This window comes from Osmerus mordax, chromosome 10 (genome assembly GCF_038355195.1).
Source record: "Osmerus mordax isolate fOsmMor3 chromosome 10, fOsmMor3.pri, whole genome shotgun sequence".
Classification (NCBI taxonomy): domain Eukaryota; kingdom Metazoa; phylum Chordata; class Actinopteri; order Osmeriformes; family Osmeridae; genus Osmerus; species Osmerus mordax.
This window is the reverse complement of record NC_090059.1, coordinates 15,854,297-15,873,106: the sequence shown is the minus strand read 5'-3', so window position 1 is coordinate 15,873,106 and position 18,810 is coordinate 15,854,297. Positions and strand designations below refer to the sequence as shown.

Genomic DNA, 18,810 nt, shown 5'->3' with positions numbered 1-18,810 from the left:
TATTAACGTACATTATCTTCGTCTCGACTTGTGTTCAGCAGGATGGAGTCTCGGTTTGCAAGGCTCCGTCAGCGGGATAACAGTGTTGACATGCTAAGGCTAAAAGTGTCCAGGAGACGGTCCCAGACCCAAAAGGAGAACCGCGACCGGGCCCTAAACACCAGGAGGCAACTGGACAAGCTTCCCGAGCACGACTGCTCTTCGTTGGAGACGTCTGGCATGGCGAACCAATCCACCGTTAAGGATAAAGCACCGAATATAAAACAATTGAAAAGTGAGTAGAATAGTGAAGGCATTCTCTATTGTAGTTACAGTAACACATTCACCACAGTGGTGTTAGAACAGTCTTGTTTTTTTATTTTATTATCCGTCTTAGACTCGGCAGGTGAGGAACGTATGAAGATGCTTGCCCGCTACAAAGAGGCAAAAGAATTACAAAAGGAGAAGGAGAAAAGAGAAAAGGAGAGGAAGGGTGTGTTTAAGGTGGGCCTTTACCACCAGCAGGCCTCCCAGCCCTTCTGCCCTCTGCCCCCGGTCTCAGGAGCCACTAGCAGAACCAAGGTAAGAATGAGCTGCGAATCAAGCATACAGCAAATCAACTAAATGGTTATTTTCCTCCAGTTCAGTGCACACACATAAACACTTCAAGAATCATACACGGTAGTCCTGTCCTCAGACTTCATTTCCCTCACGGTGTCGTTTTTGTCTCAGTAAAACTATGACGACCTTGCTGTAGTGAAACCTCCTCTGTTCTAGGCTCCTCTTGTCTTAGGTTAGTATAGGTCTTGTCTTAAGTTAGTTTAGGTCTATAAGGTTAGTATAGGTCATTATGTGTATTGAGGTCTAGATGTAATATACAATATTGTATATTGCATACTACTTTTGTATATTAGGAGGTTTATTATATTTATGTAATCTATGCTCCTTGTACTTATGTTATGTTATGCTAGGTTGCTTTGCGTTGTCTTGTCCCAAGAATTTCAGTGCCCAGTCTGACCTTGTGTTGTTCTGTGCACCTGACAAATAAAACTTGAAACTTTACCTCACACACAGAAAAACACAGGCCCCACTGCTGCTGCAAAGAAAGGTTGGTTTTCTGTCCTGCTCACAGGTCCCACACCAAGCACCTGCCTGATTATTGATCAGCTCTGGATAGCATCATTTTAATCATTATTGTCTTCATGGATAAGTAAGAATTGTCACTGTCGTACATCAGTCTGAGCTCTGACTCCTGTGTTCCTGTAGTTGAGCCGGCTGGGAGGTTAACAAGGAGCAGAACAGCAGCTCTCAAACCCCCTCCAGCCCCTCCTGCCTGCAGGACCAGGGTTGCCATAGGTACCTCCGTCAAACACATGCCCTCCAATCACAACTGCATACCTCTCACTCACCACAACTCACCGTCACCTCGAAGTCCCTATAATCTCAGTTGTCGATAATGCTTCCTGAATCTCGAATTGTCGCCTTCTCGCCTGTATGTATCTTGCTGTCCCTTTCTATGTATGTACATGTATGCTGTATGTTCACATATTTATCCATTTAATCCGTCCTTGTCCAGTTGAACCGGTTCCCAGAGCCCCCGTTACCAGGTCCTCTATCAGGCCTCAGGCTGAAAAGGCTCCTGTGGTGAAGGACCAGCCGGCTGCAGGTGATAAGAATCTCTCCACAGTAGCCAAAACCCCTTCTGACAGGGATTTTAGCTGCAGAACTGTGTTTTTTTAATTTATTTTTTTAAGTAAGATATTCAGCCATTTGTAGTAAAACCATATCACCAAAACATATATTTTCTTTTTGTGAAGGTGCCAGAGCCCTCAGGAACAGATCAAACATACAGCTGTCTGCAGTGCCCCCTGCTGGCAGAGGGAGGAACACTCTGAAGGTGAGCCTTAACCACGTGACATACTCCTGACTGTAAATTCATAGGCTACTAGTGTGTTTTGATTCAGCCTTCTAGGCGAATGAATGTGATATCACAACAGTTGGGCTTCGTATTGAACACGTGTTTCTCCGACGGCCCAGTCTCGTGATGTGCCGGAGGCTGTTTGCCCCCCTAGCCTCAGAGCCAGTGCAGAGGGGACTGTCTGCCCCCCCAGCCTCAGAGCCAGTGCAGAGGGGACTGTCTGCCCCCCCAGCCTCAGAGCCAGTGCAGAGGGGACTGTCTGCCCCCCCAGCCTCAGAGCCAGTGCAGAGGAGGAGATGGAGCAGGACTCAGGAACAAACCTTGTCCCTACCAAGGCCCCAACTCCTCCCCTGTCCTCCTTCGCCCCGCAGGACTTTGTGTTCCAGCCTCCAGTGGGCCTGTCGTCCTTCCAGCCCATGCCTCTCACACCCCGCTCTGCTGAAGCCTTCCTGGCACCCAGGTGTGTGTGTTGGACTAGCACGGTGGCCGTCTTCATTCACCTCTCACATTCCTCGTGTGCTGACTTTTCTTTACCTCCCTCCCCTCAGTTGCACCTTCTCTTACCCGCCGGTTCCCCTCTTCTCTCTGGACAACCTGGATCCAGAGGCTGATCTGAGCGCTCCTGCTGCCCCCAAGTCGCCTCTGCGCCCTCCGCCTCGCCCCTCCCCCTCCCTGGCCCCCCCGGCTCCAGCCAGCCCCCAGGAGCCCCAGCACAATGTGGCATACTTCAGGTGAGGGAGCAGGAGGGTCGTCAGTGGGCCACTGAACCATGTGATTGTTCATCCTTTGTTACACAATGCTGGATGCAAGTTCAACTTGACAACTTTAAGTTTACACTGTAAAACTTACAAACAATTGCACTCTGTGTGTGTGTGTTCCAGGTCAGCTATGGTCAGTGAGACAGACCGACTGTTTGGGCAGTGTGAACAGTGGGAACCAAGAGTGGACGACACCTCCATCCCCGAAGAGAGTGAGTCTCTCTCTTACGGCTTCCTTCTTTCATTTACCAACTGGCACGTGAAGCCCCTTCTCTGTGTGTGTAACCCTCTCTCCTCCTGTGTGTGTGTGTGTGTGTGTGTGTGTGTGTAACCCTCTCTCCTCCTGTGTGTGTGTAACCCTCTCTCCTTCTCTGTGTGTGTAACCCTCTCTCCTTCTCTGTGTGTGTAACCCTCTCTCCTTCTCTGTGTGTGTAACCCTCTCTCCTTCTCTGTGTGTGTAACCCTCTCTCCTTCTCTGTGTGTGTAACCCTCTCTCCTTCTCTGTGTGTGTAACCCTCTCTCCTTCTCTGTGTGTGTAACCCTCTCTCCTTCTCTGTGTGTGTAACCCTCTCTCCTCCCTCTCTCCAGTGCGGGATGGCATGCGTACGGTCATAGGCCAGGCTCGACTCCTGATGAAGGAGAGGTTCGGGCAGTTCCGGGGCCTGGTGGACGACTGCGAGCTGAGCCGTGGGGAGAAGATCACCACCTGCACCGACCTGCAGGGCTTCTGGGACATGGTCTACTACCAGGTGGGCTCCTCGTCTCTGTCACAGGCTCCCCTCCGGGTCCTGGAGGTGAAGGGAGATGAACCGAAACGGATGAAATGTAAGTTTGCGGCTCTGCAGAGGAAGATGGAGGACTTGGAGACCTTCCTGAAGGGTGGACGCGAAAATTGAGTTGCGGCTACTCGTCAAAACAACTACCCCAATCTTATCCTCTTTCGGCCCCGTAACCAGCACAAGGCCTGGCCAAGGTCGTTGCTGGAAAACAACTCCCCTGGAGAGCACTGAAGCGAGACTATCTTGCTCCTCCCTTCCCCCCCCCCCACCGACATCTGTGGTTTGGTCTCTTCCCGGGTCATGACCAAGGATGTCTCCTGGCCAACACATAGGGAGAATCGGACTGATTGTGGCCTAGGTCGAGGGCGCCAACCCAGACTTACTCACACATTAACTTTCACCTACTACAGATATCACCACCCCCCCACCCCCATCCAACGCCTTCGCCTGCTTGTTTCCCCAGGGTGGCTGGCGGTTCTGTGTCCAGCGCCTACATGGCTGCAGGTCCAGATGCTGCTTGTCTACCCCCCCCCCCCCCCACTCGTTGCAAGTATCGTGTTTTTGTAAATGTTGTTGTGCTTATGTGCTGAGGTTTTTGTCTGTTCCCACACTGTACTCCTCTAGGAGCATTGTCTGGGTGTTGCCTTTTTCTCTCCTCCTCTCTCCTCATGTTATGCTGTAACTTTCTAGTGGCGCCGAAATTGGCTGCCTAGGTAGGCTCTCCTACCGAAGTAAATTCCTTGTCTGTGCAAACTTTCATGGCGAATAAAAACCCATTCTGATTCTGATTCTGATGTCATCCATCTTTTTCTCTGTTCTCTTCCTCCTTCTGTCCTCTCTCCCAGGTGGAGGATGTAAACAGGAAGTTCGGTGCTCTGTCAGAGGCGGAGTCTCGAGGCTGGCAGGAGGAGCATAAGCCCCCGCCCAGACAGAAGAAGATGGTCAAGGTGAGACGAAGGCTAGCCGGTCTTCTAGAGGAGCACTTATGTGTTCATGCTGAAAGACTTCAACTGCTCAGGTAAACGTCCGTTTCCTTAACGCGCGTCTCCCTCTTCCCCCCCCCCCCGATCAGAAGCCGCCTCCATCGGCGCCCTCTAAGCCCAACGCCGGCCCGGGAGCCAACGTGGCGGCCAAGTCTCGCCTGGCCGCCATCAAGGCTGCCATGAAGGCCAGACAGCAGGCCGCTGAGGCTGCGAAGGCAGACCAGGCCGAGCCCACAGCCAGCGCTGAGGAACACCCAGCCCTGGAGCCTCCGCACCGCCAGGACCAGGCTCCTGAGACGCTGGTGTTCAATGGAGGCTTCTTCCAGGTGGAGAGCCCAGCCAAACTCACTGGTAAGAGCTAATGGATGGCGGGAGTGGAGAATTCAAGGGATGACAGTGGGGAGGAGGTGCTGGAGAAAGAAAGTTGTTATTCTGGGGCTTTACAGTATTTGGGAAAGTTCCTATCCAAGCTTGTCAAGAAGAAGTTTGTTGACCTTTGCTTGTTGACTCTGACCAGGTCCCGTGCGCAGGTCGTCTCGTCTGATTGGTGCTGTGTTACCCCAGCCCTCCCCCTGCCAGGGCTCCAGCCTATCCACACCCGGCAGGACACGATCCTCCTGCACTGCCTCCCCTCTGGCCCTCCCTCTCCGCTGCACCCCAGCACGCACCCCTGCCTGCCTCAAACTCACCCTAGCCCACATCCCCAGACCCCAGGCCTGCACCCCACAGTCCAGTGTCCATGATCCAGCCAGAGGATCTCTCTGCTTCTCCCCTGTCATAGAGGCTCCTTCCAACAAGCAGGACGAGGTTGTTCCTGACCAACCAGAGTCTGGGCAGATGCAAGATCACATTGCTTGCAACCAATCAGAGGTGAATACCGAGGCGTCTGAGCACATCGTCCGACCACAGCTGGCCGTTGATGTTCCACCCCAAATCCTCAGCCAGCCAGTGCTGGCCGTAGAGCCCCAGGAATCAGACGGCCTTGCTGTGTCTGAGGAGGTCGGCCCTGTCCCGTCCACCCCTGCACGCCCGGGAAGAGCAGCATCACCAGAGGCCTGTGATAGCAGCGTGCCCCTCATCACCAGCCTGTACCCCAGTCTGCCGCTCTCCCCACCCAACCTCCCCCTCTCTCCCCCCAGCCGCAGAGCCGACTCACCCCCCTACTCCCCAACCAACAGCCCCGCTCTGAGCTTCAGCCTCTCCCCCTGCTCAGCTCGCACCCCAGCCAGGGTGGAGTCCAGCCTCCTCCCCCTCTCCTCCCCCAGCCCAATGTCCTCCCCCCCCCCTGCCATCCAGATCTCCTCTCCAGCCCTACTCGGCAGTCCTGATGTCTGTGACAGGTAGGAGACGGTACTTATTTCCGGATCAATCTCTCCATCTCATAGAACCACAACACCAAACGCCTAAAAAAAAATGGACTCTCTAAAAGAGCTTTGACTGAACTGTTTGTTCTCTCCTGTCTTCCTCCCAGTCCCCTGCACGATGACTCCATCTCTGAGGTAGGTCTTTGACTAGTCTAGTCTGTTCCAGTTGCAAGTACAGCACCACACCATTGTCTTGGTCTATAAAGATTCAGTGGTCTAAAAGATGAACATGCGTTTCTGACAGGTGGTCACTTTGCAGGATTGTGAATGAGGCCCCAAATCCATGGTATACACGACACAACACATCATTCAGACAACTTATTCAGAGTATTTTTTGCAGCGGGGTGTTCCACAGTTAGACTTTGAGCGCTACCTCCAACCAGCTACCAGGCCCAGCCTCTCGCCCCAGGCAGCGCTTGGCTCAGAGATGTCCTCTCCCACCATGGATGTTGAGATGGACAGTCCAGGGGCACAGCCTGGAGATCACACTCAGGATGAAGTCACCCCCATAGGTGTGTGTGTGTGTGTGTCAGAGCTGGGCTTGTTGTACTTATGAGTTATGTGCCAGGCACAGGAGTGTATTAAACCCACAACTATCTATGCAATAGGACTTTGGTGATGGTGAAACTAAGCATAATAGTTTCTTTTCATTGGGTGGTTTAGCTGGTTGGATGTGTTCACAGTGGTGTCTATCTGTCTCTCACTCCAATCACAGCCTTCCCTCGCATCGCACAAACCTTCACCCCACGGACACCACAGGTTAATTCCCCGGCTTTTCTTTCTCACCCTAACCCTTTTGTCGAATGTAGCTGGAACAATGTGTTTTCATATTTTTCCGTATCAACTTACTCCTAGTATTTGTCTTACCTGAATGCCGTGTACACGCCCTCACCTGTCTGCCCCTCCCCCCTCCAGGCAGCGGAGCACCTGTTGTTCTTCAGCCCTGACCCCAGGGAGAGGATCCGCCAGTCAGTTTGTCCCAGTGACCTCATGGTCTTCACTCCTCCCGGCGACAGATGAGAGCTACTCGTGCTTTTGGTTCCACAGCCTGTTGGCTACATAGGCCTTCGGTACAGGAAAGTAGTGGCCTTGTCAAATCACTGATGTAATTATTTTCTATCTAGTTCAGTCATCTCGCCATTTTAAACGTTTTTTTCTGGTTACATCGTTTATTTTTTCACCGGCTTGCATTCTTATGTCTTTTTCAACATTCTAGATGTTACTTGTTACTTGTTTTTAAGCTCTTCTTTGAGACCTGTTTTGTGGATTTTCTTTATTTTCACCAGTGGAAAAGTACTTTGGAAATAATGCTCGTTTTATATGTATCCCTTTTAAAGAAATTAGATTTTTTACTGAGCTTGATGAAGTACAGAGTGTAATGGTTCAAGAATTACATTAGTTCTGTAAATAAAGTTTTCAAACAAATATCTCCTTTGACATTTATAATTATTCATTTCACTTTAAAGATTTTATTTTATAGCATCTAGCAACAACACTGATCCAGCTATCATAAAGCAGAGTTCCTTGTTAACATGCATGTTGAGCTACAAAATGTGTACAAGCTAACTGTCTAGAGCCAGTGGATAACCAGTGGTTCCATAGGAGAGCAATCCCAGCCCTCCCTATGCAGAGTACAGCACCAGGATCCATCTGGGGTCTATTTCTTCTTCTTCTTTGCTGCGGCAGCGGGGGGCTGTTTCATGACTGCTACGGAAGTGGCGGAGGCCACGGGGGTGGCTTGAGGCGAGGGGTTTGGTTCATCCTCCACACCGTCTCTCTCTGCCTCCTCGTCCTCTTCCTCCTCCCGCCGTCTCTCCTCCTCCTCGGCCTCCCACACTTCCCTCAGCCTGGGGCAGTAGAGGTACACTTGTGACTTGTCATGCTACAACAGGTTTTTCTTGCTCTCAAACGGTCACACATTCCAGCATCCCTAGAGAGGTCTTTAGCCTGCCTGGGCATATGCTTACCGGGCCCTCTCCTTAGCCTTGGCCAGGTTGATGCGAGCGCAGGCAGCCTGCCGTAGCCGGTGCTCCTGCACCTCCCTGTTCAGCAGCAGGCTGCGGTCGTACGCCGGGTAGAACACCTGGCTGAAGAACTGCTGGGTTCTCTGGACCCAGGCTTCCAGCTCCCCCTCCCCCGGGCCCTCGCCCCCGGCAACCACCACTGCCGCCCACCTGTCCTCACTTGGCTCTGGAGGCATGACATCACTGTCAGACATGTGAGTGAAATAACTCTGAGATATTAAGATCATGGGTGTGTCTGTGGAGGCAGGCAGAAGACCTGTGCTGTTGGGATGAGGAGGGCGGGAGGATAGGTTGGTCTCTATACCCGACCCAGGGCTGACCCCTGCAGCACCACTAGAACCCTCGTCTCTCCTCTCAGTGACCGACGATAGAGTTGCAGAGCCACCGGCTAGCTCTACAAACACACACACACACACACAACCATCCAGCCACAGTATGGTTACATCCTGAGACCTGTGAAGACCCATCACAGGATGTGAGGCTATGTGAGAAGCAGGAAGTACAGTCACAGAAACACAGTCCAGATATGTAGAAAGGCATAGCAATGTGTATGTAGCAAGGGGTAGAGTACAAACCTCCGGTCTCAGATGTGAGCTTGCCTTCAGGCCTGGGACTGTACCTGGGCTCCAGACCCTCAAGAGTGGACGTCTGCAACACCTCCTTGGACTTCCCCACCTTCAGGAAGAAACAAACAGCCTCTAGCAGCAGAAGTAACATTAGGCTGGCTTCTGGGAGGGAGCCATGCCCTCGCGTGTGACCCACCTCGGTTGACTTGGGGCTGGATGGGGAGGTGTTGGGGTTGGAATTATTCACAAGAGCTCCAGTCTGGAAGGAACAGCAAATGTATTGACTAGCTGGGTGGTTGATTCAATGATTGACATCAATACAAGAATCCAAAGATGATTGTTTTCTGTAGCACTGTAGACCTTACTGCATCACTTATCCCACTTCAAGAGTGGATGCACCCGAGTAAGAGTACAAGCACATCAGATGGGAATGGTAGGGGTCAGGGGCGGCGCCAGATCATTTTTAATGCAGGTGCTGAGGGGGTGCTGTCATTGACATATATATATAAAATACTATTAATAAATGAGCAAAACTTGGTCCTGATGCTAATTTGAAAGGAACTTCAGTTGTGCTAGCTGCCGTCTGCATCCGCGGCAAACGCATCAGCGTACTGCTCCGTGTCAAACTCCGTACAATTAACATCCGATTGTCCGATCGGATTTTCCCGAAATTATTTTTGGGGGTGCTATCGAGGGGCTTTGGTCTTTCTTGGGAGTGCTGAAGCACCTGCTAGCCCCTCCCTAGCGCCGCCCATGTCAGGGGTGCAAAAGAGTCTGACCGTGGTTGAGGGTCTCTTTGTGGTATGCAGGGGATTCTCTCTGGGGTCCTCCACTGGGGTGCCCCTCCAGGTGTTGGGCGGGGGGCCTGGCTCGGCCACCCCCTCTGTCCCACAGTCTTCAACCAGGTGACCTTTGACCTCGGCACAGCCCAAGAGCACCTCGAAGAACTCCAGGAACGTCATCTACGGTAGAGAGGATTCAGCACGAGGTCAAGAGAAGTAACATAATCACAATAGTGAATCAGCAGTGGAACCATCTGCTTGTAGGTTGGAAGTGATCCAGGCTGGACAGAATGACGATGAGATCTCAGATGGCTGAGCAGTAAGGGAATCGGGCTATTACTCAGAAGGTTGCTGTTTCGATTCCCGGCCGTGCAAAAAACAACATTGGCAAGGCACTTCACCCTACTTGCCTCGGGGGAATGTCCCTGTACTTACTGTAAGTCGCTCTGGATAAGAGCGTCTGCTAAATGACTAAATGTAATGGTAATTTACTGATCCTACATGTTTGGTTAACCCCAGTATTGCCTGATGGTTTGAATGGGGGCATTGACACTGTAAATGTTAGTAGATTCATAAGTATCTACCAAGGTAGAGAATGACAGTGTGACTGACCTCCAGATCCAGGTTATAGTGTTCCTGGTGGAACACAACAGGAGTGTCTGTGGAGATGACCTCCAGCAGTCTCCTGGTGGTCAGCTGTGCATCAAACAGAGCTAGTTCCTAGTGGAATCATGAAGACAAGATGGTTACTACTTTATTTGCAGAGATGGGAAGTAACGAAGTACAAATACTTTGTTACTGTACTTAAGTAGATTTTTCTGGTATAAGTACTTTACTTATTTTTTTCTTCCGAAAGGTTGAACAAATATTTTCAAAAAAAGGTTTTGCGAAAAGTCCTCCTTTAAACATGAGTATCTGTACTTATACTTGAGTGAAGGATGTGTGTACTTTTGCCATGTCTGTTTATTTGTATCACACACATACTCCTATTGTACTTCACTGAAATGACTTCCCAGTACCTTGAACATCAATATGAAGTCTCTGGTCGTCATGGTGGAGTCTGCTGTGGGCTGGGGCTTGCAGAAGGCCTGGTAGATCTCCCAGCATCTCTGGATGTAGTTTGCAGCTACCACCGCTCGCACAGGGTGGCTGAACAAGAGCCCTGAGAGGGGAGGAGTCATGTTTAGGTGTGTGGGTGTGTGTGTGGGTGTGTAGGTGTGTGTGTGTAGGTGTGTGTGTGTGTGTGTGTGTAGGTGTGTGTGTGTAGGTGTGTGTGTGGGTGGGTGTGTGTGTGTGTAGGTGTGTGTGTGTGTAGGTGTGTGGGTGGGTGGGTGTGTGTGTAGGTGTGTGTGTGGGTGTGTGTGTGTAGGTGTGTGTGTGTAGGTGTGTGTGTGGGTGTGTGTCTACCTTTCACAGTCTTTGCGTTGGGGATGATGTCCTCATTCATCAGTTTGGAGAAGCAGGAGACCAACACCGGAGTGTTCCCAGAGGTCCTGGGACAGAGAGGGAGACAGGCGTGTCATACTCTGAGGGTGCTCTGAACATCTATGGATTTCCTGGAACATGTACTTGAAATATTAAATAGTTCACAACTCATTTGTGAAATGGTTCTAGCAACAAAAAAAGACTAGGTCAGGCTTACTCCAAGTCCTTGTGGTAGGTGTGGTAGGCGAGAACAACCACACTGCTGAGGAACTTCCTGAGGAGCATGGTGGAGAAGGGCAAGTGGACCTCCTCTGCAGAAACATCCTCTGGAACACAAGATCACAACGCAGAAAGAGCTGAGTGATCCTTTGTCTTCAATACTCCTCATGGGAATAACTGCACAAGAGGAATGGTAAACAGGGAGTCAAGTGGCTGAGCGGTTAGAGAATCGGGCTAGTAATCTGAAGGTTGATTCCCGGCTGTGCCAAATGACGTTGTGTCCTTGGGCAAGGCACTTCACCCTACTTGCCTCGGGGGGAATGTCCCTGTACTTACTGTAAGTCGCTCTGGATAAGAGCGTCTGCTAAATGACTAAATGTAAACAGTGGGCATGTAACAGTAACCTTATCATCATTAGGCCTCACCTCCAGCAATGTGATTACCAGCCATGCTGTTTCCAAGCAGTGACCTTATCTAAACCATAACCCTCTTATAAGCAGGCCTCACCTCCAGCAATGTAACAGTTAACCCGAGCCAGAGTTGTAGATGACCAATCATTAGCCCTGCTAGTATGGATTATCAGACCTAACACTAGAGTACGTGTAACATCAGGTTCAACCCTTATTCTCAGTAGGCCTCACCTCCAGCGATGCAGCGGTCCACCTGTGCGAGGGTAATGGCGCCGGGGTGCGTGCTGCAGTCCTTCAGCAGACGCCACAGCTGCAGGCGGGAGAGCAGGAAGGTGTTGTCAGGGGAGGGGGCGTGGCCTAAGCTGCTGTAGAAGGTGTAGATGGAGCGCAGCTCCGTGATGTGACGCAGCACCGCAAACTCCACCTGGGGGAGAGCAGGGGGAAACACGGAGGAGGAAGAGGTCGACACGAGGGTGGATGCAGGTTATGTGTTTACTTAAGAGAGTCAGGTGGCTGAGCGGTTAGGGAATCGGGCTAGTCATCTGAAGGTTGCCAGTTCGATTCCCGGCCGTGCCAAATGACGTTGTGTCCTTGGGCAAGGCACTTCACCCTACTTGCCTCGGGGGAATGTCCCTGTACTTAGATAAGACCCTGTACTCTGGATAAGAGCGTCTGTTAAATGACTTGTAATGTAAATGTAAGATCTGACGGTGTACGGTTTCCTCTGACCATGCGACTGGACAGACCTGTTTGAGCTCCATGCCTCTGCGGCTTTCCGGAAACTTCTCCAGTAGGGTGGTGATGTCCAGAGCCATGTCTGGCCCCAGCACAGTAGAGGCACTATCCCCACCATCTAGCTCTAGACCCCTCCTGGGGGAGGTCCCTCCAACACAACCAACACACACAGCTTACAGTATGCATTGTACAGCACATACATATAACAACAAATTGTAATTTAGGGGCTTTAGTGACGGTTAAACTGAAGGGTCTGTACAGCTAAGTAAATCGTGTCTTACCGTCCTCCAGCAGGGGTGTGTGTGTTCTAATTCCCCTCAGGTCTGGGGTCTTGCAGCCATCTAGGCGAAACGCAGGGAACTCCGCCATGTGATCGTCCACAAACTCCCCCTCAAACACCCGGCCGTTCTTGAATATGAACTTTCCCTGTACAACACAGAAGAACGTATCTGATCTATGAACGATGTATTCAACAAGGTCACATTAAACGTTGTACCTGTGACTTTGAGTGTGTTTGATTTCAGTCACACCTGTCCATGCTTTTTGTTGCCCTTCCACTGGCCCTGGTAAAGAGCGCCGCTGGCATAGTAAAAGCTGCCCTCTCCGTGACGCAGACCCTGAACAAACAGCCCCTGGTACTCGTTCCTCAGAGGGTACTGGGAGCCATGCACACGCTTCAGGAACCAGGTGTGTGTCCCTTGGCCATGCTGAGAGACAAGCAGGAGAGCGTGTGAGATGACTGACTCCAACACATACGATATAACCACACTAACTACATTACATTTACATTTAGTCATTTAGCAGACGCTCTTATCCAGAGCGACTTACAGTAAGTACAGGTACATTCCCCCGAGGCAAGTAGGGTGAAGTGCCTTGCCTAAGGACACAACGTCAGTTTGCATGACCGGGAATCGAACTGGCAACCTTCGGATTACTAGCCCGATTCCCTAACCGCTCAGCCATCTGACTCCTAACTAACCAGCTAAATGAAGTGTGGCTGCACATGTAGGAAGCTTTCTAGTCTCATTTCCAACTGAGTCTGAAGGGAACTGGTGCTGGTCACCCAGATTAATAAGAATTTCACAACTTATTTAACACTTAACACATAACCAAGTTCCAAAATCTACTGTGTCTACCCCACGTCACTACAGTGACGGGAGGAGTCAGGTGGCTGAGCGGTTAGGGAAGCGGGCTAGTAATCAGAAGGTTTCCAGTTCGATTCCCGTCCGTGCCAAATGACGTTGTGTCCTTGGGCAAGGCACTTCACCCTACTTGCCTCGGGGGGAATGTCCCTGTACTTACTGTAAGTCGCTCTGGATAAGAGCGTCTGCTAAATGACTAAATGTAAATGTACAGTCATGTGCTATACTGATAGCACAGTGGTATACTGGTGCATCCCACCTGGATACCATTCTCCCAGGTACCACTGTAGCGCTGGCCTAGCTGGAGCCAGTCCATCCTGCCTTCTCCGTGTCTGAGGTTGTTCTTCCACTGCCCCTCGTATGTGTTTCCTGACAGGTAGCTGCCAAGACAGAGCACACCCACACACACCTGCATTATCTACTCATGCCTGGAGGGAAATGCAGAATACTTGGAAACATCACATGGACTGCAAAGATGAAGAAAAGCGTAGGCTGGCTAGTGAATATGTTTTGAATTTGACATCTGAAAGCTGAAGTCCATCTCACCATCTCACCCCCCATCCCTCTCTGCTGTTACTGACCCAGTCTCCTTCATACCAGGAAGAGGACTCCTGGTTATAGTATATGGTGCCCTGGTACACAGATACACAGTCAACGGTTCATGCCACACAACTATCAATATAAACCTAGATACGAGAATGTTTTATTTCATAAATGGAATTGATCAATTATGGTGTACAGATTGTTACTTTTCCATGTCTCTTGCCGTGGTGCCATTGACCTCTGTAGACCACTGAGGCAGTGGCACAGCTGTAGGTTCCCACACCATGACGGATGCCATTGAAGACTTCCCCTTCATAGGAGCTGCTGTCCAGCCAGGTGTAGATGCCATAACCCTGGGGCACGTTGGACGCAAACTCCCCCTGTGAGAGTATGATGGAAGCGCTCAGAATTGTCTCTTCACAGTAAAGGGGGAAAAAGTGAGTCAAGCCTACCTCATATTTCACTCTATCTGCCCATGTGTAGGTTCCTCGGCCGTGCATAAGACCCTCTGAAAAACTGCCCTGGGATATGAGAATTTGTTTAATTTGATAATGGATTCTGTTCAGGGTTTTCATGGAGGAACATTAACGAAAACGTCACAGTCAAGTTAGCTGGCTACAGCAGGCTACCTTGTAAACATGTCCTCCGTGAAAGTATGCGACCCCTTCACCGTGGAACTGGTCTCTATCCATCTCCCCCTCGTACCTGTGAATGTTTTTTTTGTTTTTTTTTGGCTTACACTTTTTTATTAATCGATTAGAAATGTCTATAAGATAGACTGACGACTCACCTTTGAATGATGAGGTTGTGAAGAATTTGCACCTCATGAAATTCATAGTCACTTCTCTCCAGATGTTGGTCCGTGAGCGGTGGCTGGGATGAGAATGACGCTGTCATCAGATCGGTGTTTGACTCCTGTTCGGATTCATGGTCAAGAACCTGCGGCTCCCATTCATCACTAGTGGTGAAGCTATTTACCAACAGTTTACTGAGAGATATTTCCGGTGTGTTCTTTTCAACTTTCTTCTTTTTGTCCCCTTTTGCCATTTTTTCACCACTTACAGTTACAGACGACCCTTTTCCGTAAACATCTTCTCTATAGCAACAAAGAAGTTGGTTGCTAGGGACACTCCTGACATGGGGTCAACGTTGGGTCCAAAAACCCGTTGACTTTAGGTTATTATTTGTTTGAACCAAAGTCAAGTAGCCTACGCTTACAAACGTCGCTTAAATATTTTGTATTGTCTCTCTGGTTTTCGCCATGGCTAATCTTGACTTCCCTGAAGCGTATCTCTCACAAATATAGGCTTATGTTTGTTTTGGGCACATTTTGCCACACTAATCTGAACATGAACGAAGCACGCCCTCTTGTGGCCAATACATGGGTCTAGGCTACAATGAGCTACTCTTTAAAAAAAGAGTATGGAAAAGAACACAATTTTATTTGTGGAAACCAGTGCTTGGAAGAATTTGGAAAAACCTTATCGGTATAAAACACACTGCAAACTGGCTGACATGGCTTCGTGCAACCACAAGAATGCTTCCCCTGAGAAACGGTCAAGGGGAATTCTTGAAAGACAAGGAGATATATGTGTTGTGGTCTCCAACATGATTGTTCAAAAGGTTCCTGGCTCTGTCAAGGAAACCCCAGACTACCCTAGACAACCACAGGCCTGCATGCATGAACACTGTGCCTGTATTCACCTCACAAAACCTTCAAGACAGTCATACTTCAAGTCTTTCAGGATTTAGAGTGTTTTCTCTTCACAATCTCATTGACTTCTTTTTGATACTTGAAATTGCTCATAGTAAGCATTAAAGAGACAGTGATACCAGGACACCACTGTAGTTTGAGGAAGGGAATTATAAAACATTGTGGATCCTCAACCCTCAGATATGCAAATGGTGCTTCTCAACACAATTCAATCTCATCCATTAATCTGTTGATTAGTGATGGGGGATAGGTACATTTTAAGAGATTCTGGGTTAGAGCGCATGGCTTTGATTTATTGAAGTTTTAAGGTTAATAGGATGGCTGATCCTAAAATCCCCTTAGTTATACTGCACACACCAGTAGACTTGTTGGACGCTGGGGTTCAAGGGTAACGGTTTTCCAAAAACAATTGATTATCGTGATTGATATGAATGATGAAGCTAAGTACTGTGTAAAGACATACCTCTTGGGTGCATCACAGTGTGGGTCATTATTTTATTTCACTGCCTAAGTAAACAAATAACCACACGAGGGCGCTCACTTGCATTTGATTAAACAGGTAGGCTTCAGACCAGACACTTTACAATAAGTATTGAAAGTGAACTTGAAAGCAATAGGTTTCCTCTTTAGCCATTGGGAAGGTTATTCAATAATGTTACGTGCACATAATTTCAGTTTAGTTGATAGTGGAAAACCTTTGACTGCTTGCCCACCTATCATGATCCAAATTGGCAGCGGTTTCTGATGGTTGTTATTGGATGCATATTATTGCGGTTTCATCAGGAGGCGTGCGCCTTTTTCTCATTGGTTGAAAAAGCTGGCAGTCATTCGCTCTGTCGTTTTGTGTACCTCCTCTCCTCTCAACTGACTGGCTCCCCGTGGCTTTTCGCTAAATATCAGCCTAAGAACGTTTCCAGCAGCTTGCGTACTATGTTGCTACAGACGTAGCACTCTAAAGGCATGACCAAGGACTGTTTTGCAAAGTTAGGTCAGTGTAATCGCGGAGTTTCACCCTGAAGAGAACAACGAGCGTCAATCGGACGGACTGAGCTGCAATGCAATCCGTAAAACCACTTGGACTTGGTTGAAATATAGGTGAAACTGTAACTCTAATATTGTGCCGTGCCTCTGCCATGGAGCCTCACGGGACCCACGCAAAGCAAGAGGCCGGCCGAATTGTCACCTGTATTTGATTTTTCGGATGCCAAAATGTTCGTGAAGGACTAACCAAGAAGGAACGCAAGTAAATTGTGTGGATTCTCATCGATATTACCAACTTCGATGTAAACCAGCCTGTGAGCCAAAAGTTATTGCAATAGCTCCACCAGCTGAGCCGTGGGAGGTACCTCGCGAGCAGCAAGATGATTACGATCATTGATATTACTTAATTCCTTTGCCCGTTACTTGTAGGCATTAGTCGATTTTAACGAGATTCGCTGTGTTAAACTGATAGCCAAGAAGACGATCCGTTTTGAATGCCGTTACTGGAAGACTTTCACCAAGCCTCTCAGGAATAGTGGGGTGGTCTTTTGAAAGTTTTTCTGGGCATTTTTTCTCCCCAAGACCTCCCATATCGGGCTTTTGAATGTGTTTTATGTTGGTATGTTGGACTAGTGGATAGAGCAGTGTTCCACAGCTGTTGAAAGCGACCTAGAAATCACACACATTGGATTGCGCAGTTTGAAAAAGGGAACTCTGGTCATTTACCTTTCTGTTGGCACCTGTGTCCGTCAACCATGTCCTCAAAAGACAATCCCTGTCGGAAATTCCAAGCCAATATTTTCAACAAAAGTAAATGTCAGAACTGTTTTAAACCGAGAGAATCTCATTTATTGAACGACGAGGATTTAAACCAGGTAATTAGATACTGACGATTATGCATGTATAAACCAAACTAACATGTCATTCTTTCATAAACTTTTTCTTTCATTCCGCCCTATCATTCCGCTGACTAATCCCTGATGAGTGTGTATAGAGACTATGGCTGACGATTCCGTTTATTGAGCTTGACATCATCAAATATAAACTGTCAGGTTTAAAGGTTTGGTTGATTTGGTGTAATTAGCTATATGGCCCACGCGTATGCCAACAGTTATCTCAACTCTGAGTCATTACTCTTGAATATGCCATTATGTCAGTGTCACACCTGTGTATGTCAAAGGTGCTTTTGCCCAGGTTTACTATCTCAGCATTTTTTATTTGTATTTGTGCAGTCAGGCTTAGCAATGGGTGAACCTAATTGGTACAGGTGAGAATTATCATTGGAGTGACTGCACAGACACATTGAATCATTTAAGTAACTAAAGTCCTTTTAAAAGCATAATAATCATGGCTTCTACTCCCCAAAGGACTATTAGAAGCATCATGGCTGCCAGGTGAACCTTGACCATGCATCCCTTTACAGTCCTGTCTGTCTCTAGCACAGGGGATGTTTGGCATGAAATGCCAAACGTTAGACTGAACTATGCTGACTTTCACTATCGTTACTAAGACGGCTTTACTAAGCTGTTTAAAGGCAGGGGGTCCTTTAGTCACATTCGAGGACTCTGCCGTCCTTTCACTCTCCCCCTCCCCGCTCTCTCTCCCTCCCTCTCTCTCCCTTTTACCCAAGCTCACACTTAAAGAAGGGAAGAGAAAGACAAAATGTTTTTTTTGGCTTGATGTCTCGAGGTGTTGGTTGTTTTCCAGTGCAGGTGATCTATAAAAAAAGAAGGGTGGTGCGTATTACAAAGCATTGCACATCATATGATGAGCTCCCTCCCTCCCTGGTTAAAAATAACATTGAGGTTTAGCCTGTTGTCATACTCTGCACAATGTTTGATGTATGTGTTATCATTTCTGAGTTAATAGGCTGGACTCCCAGCAGGAGCTTTGCTGTCAGACACAGGGCTAGTTAGCTCAGAACCCAGCTGCAGCAGACAGAATACTTCTGCTCAGTATGTCTCATTCCAAACATATTTTCAGTGGAAGCTTTTGTCATTCCCTCAGTATTTTCCCTCCCCCTCACCACCGCTAACCCTCAGTGCAGTATTACATCGTCATTAGGATGGAGAGGGGATGAGGGAGTTGTGAAATGAGCACTACTACACAGTATTTGTCTCTCTCTGTCTCTCTCTCTTTCTCTGCCTTTTGTCTCTCTTTCTTTTTCTCTCTGTCTCTTTTCTTCTATCCCTCACAAACACACACATGCACTCACAAATGACTGCATTTAACCATTGAAGGGTAAAAGCTGACCTAGATCTGCCTTGCCGGTTCTGTCCCTGGAGAATGTGCCACTGGGCCCCCCGTCTGGCCATGTGAGGAGAGATGAGCCCTTTCTGTTCCCGGCCTTGCCCTGTCTCTCTCTCTCTCGCTCTCTATCTCTGTCTCTCTCTCTCGCTCTCGCTCTCTCTCGTTCTCCTCCACCCCCCTCCCCACACTTTAACCCTCCACTCTCTCTCATCAGGGAATGGAAATGACATTCCTCCAG

The 18,810-nt window shown here is 48.9% G+C and overlaps 3 protein-coding genes across 6 annotated transcripts in view; 2 read left to right on the top strand and 1 right to left on the bottom strand.

Moving 5' to 3' along the window:
• Window positions 1–42: 42 nt before the first annotated feature.
• On the top strand, window positions 43–6,833 carry dlgap5 (discs, large (Drosophila) homolog-associated protein 5). The gene is made up of 16 exons (XM_067244126.1): window positions 43–274; window positions 377–561; window positions 1,054–1,087; window positions 1,246–1,335; window positions 1,556–1,665; window positions 2,233–2,357; window positions 2,446–2,628; window positions 2,779–2,867; window positions 3,244–3,404; window positions 4,280–4,381; window positions 4,510–4,768; window positions 4,935–5,757; window positions 5,889–5,916; window positions 6,122–6,293; window positions 6,497–6,540; window positions 6,697–6,833. Exons 1-16 carry the CDS (start codon window positions 43–45, stop codon window positions 6,799–6,801), a joined length of 2,742 nt encoding a protein of 913 aa, XP_067100227.1. The 3' UTR covers window positions 6,802–6,833.
• Window positions 6,834–7,438: 605 nt separating this feature from the next.
• Window positions 7,439–14,674, bottom strand: rsph10b (radial spoke head 10 homolog B). Its single transcript, XM_067244125.1, has 18 exons — window positions 14,418–14,674; window positions 14,257–14,332; window positions 14,080–14,148; window positions 13,834–14,007; window positions 13,631–13,716; window positions 13,344–13,464; window positions 12,473–12,649; window positions 12,224–12,368; window positions 11,954–12,090; window positions 11,439–11,631; window positions 10,796–10,904; window positions 10,561–10,646; window positions 10,173–10,315; window positions 9,766–9,873; window positions 9,151–9,333; window positions 8,381–8,630; window positions 7,749–8,199; window positions 7,439–7,628 (listed from the first exon to the last, which is right to left on the bottom strand). Exons 1-18 carry the CDS (start codon window positions 14,672–14,674, stop codon window positions 7,439–7,441), a joined length of 2,955 nt encoding a protein of 984 aa, XP_067100226.1.
• Window positions 14,675–16,263: 1,589 nt separating this feature from the next.
• Window positions 16,264–18,810, top strand: part of si:ch73-103b11.2 (myosin phosphatase Rho-interacting protein) — a 47,300-nt gene continuing 44,753 nt past the window's right edge. For all 4 annotated transcript variants that reach the window (XM_067244238.1, XM_067244239.1, XM_067244234.1 and 1 more), the window contains exon 1: window positions 16,264–17,197. In XM_067244238.1, the coding sequence (XP_067100339.1) occupies window positions 17,078–17,197 (120 nt within the window). In that variant the 5' untranslated portion in view covers window positions 16,264–17,077. The remainder of the gene's footprint in view (window positions 17,198–18,810) is intronic.

Bases quoted from the DNA above. Each gene is read 5' to 3' on its own strand.
- dlgap5 (XM_067244126.1), top strand. From the start codon at position 43: ATGGAGTCTCGGTTTGCAAGGCTCCGTCAGCGGGATAACAGTGTTGAC. The intron at 2,629-2,778 runs GTGAGGGAGCAG...TGTGTGTTCCAG, and splicing joins CACAATGTGGCATACTTCAG to GTCAGCTATGGTCAGTGAGA. The intron at 2,868-3,243 runs GTGAGTCTCTCT...CCCTCTCTCCAG, and splicing joins CACCTCCATCCCCGAAGAGA to TGCGGGATGGCATGCGTACG.
- rsph10b (XM_067244125.1), bottom strand. From the start codon at position 14,674: ATGGCAAAAGGGGACAAAAAGAAGAAAGTTGAAAAGAACACACCGGAA. The intron at 10,316-10,560 runs GTAGACACACAC...CTCCCCTCTCAG, and splicing joins CAACGCAAAGACTGTGAAAG to GGCTCTTGTTCAGCCACCCT. The intron at 9,874-10,172 runs GTACTGGGAAGT...TGATTCCACTAG, and splicing joins ACTTCATATTGATGTTCAAG to GAACTAGCTCTGTTTGATGC.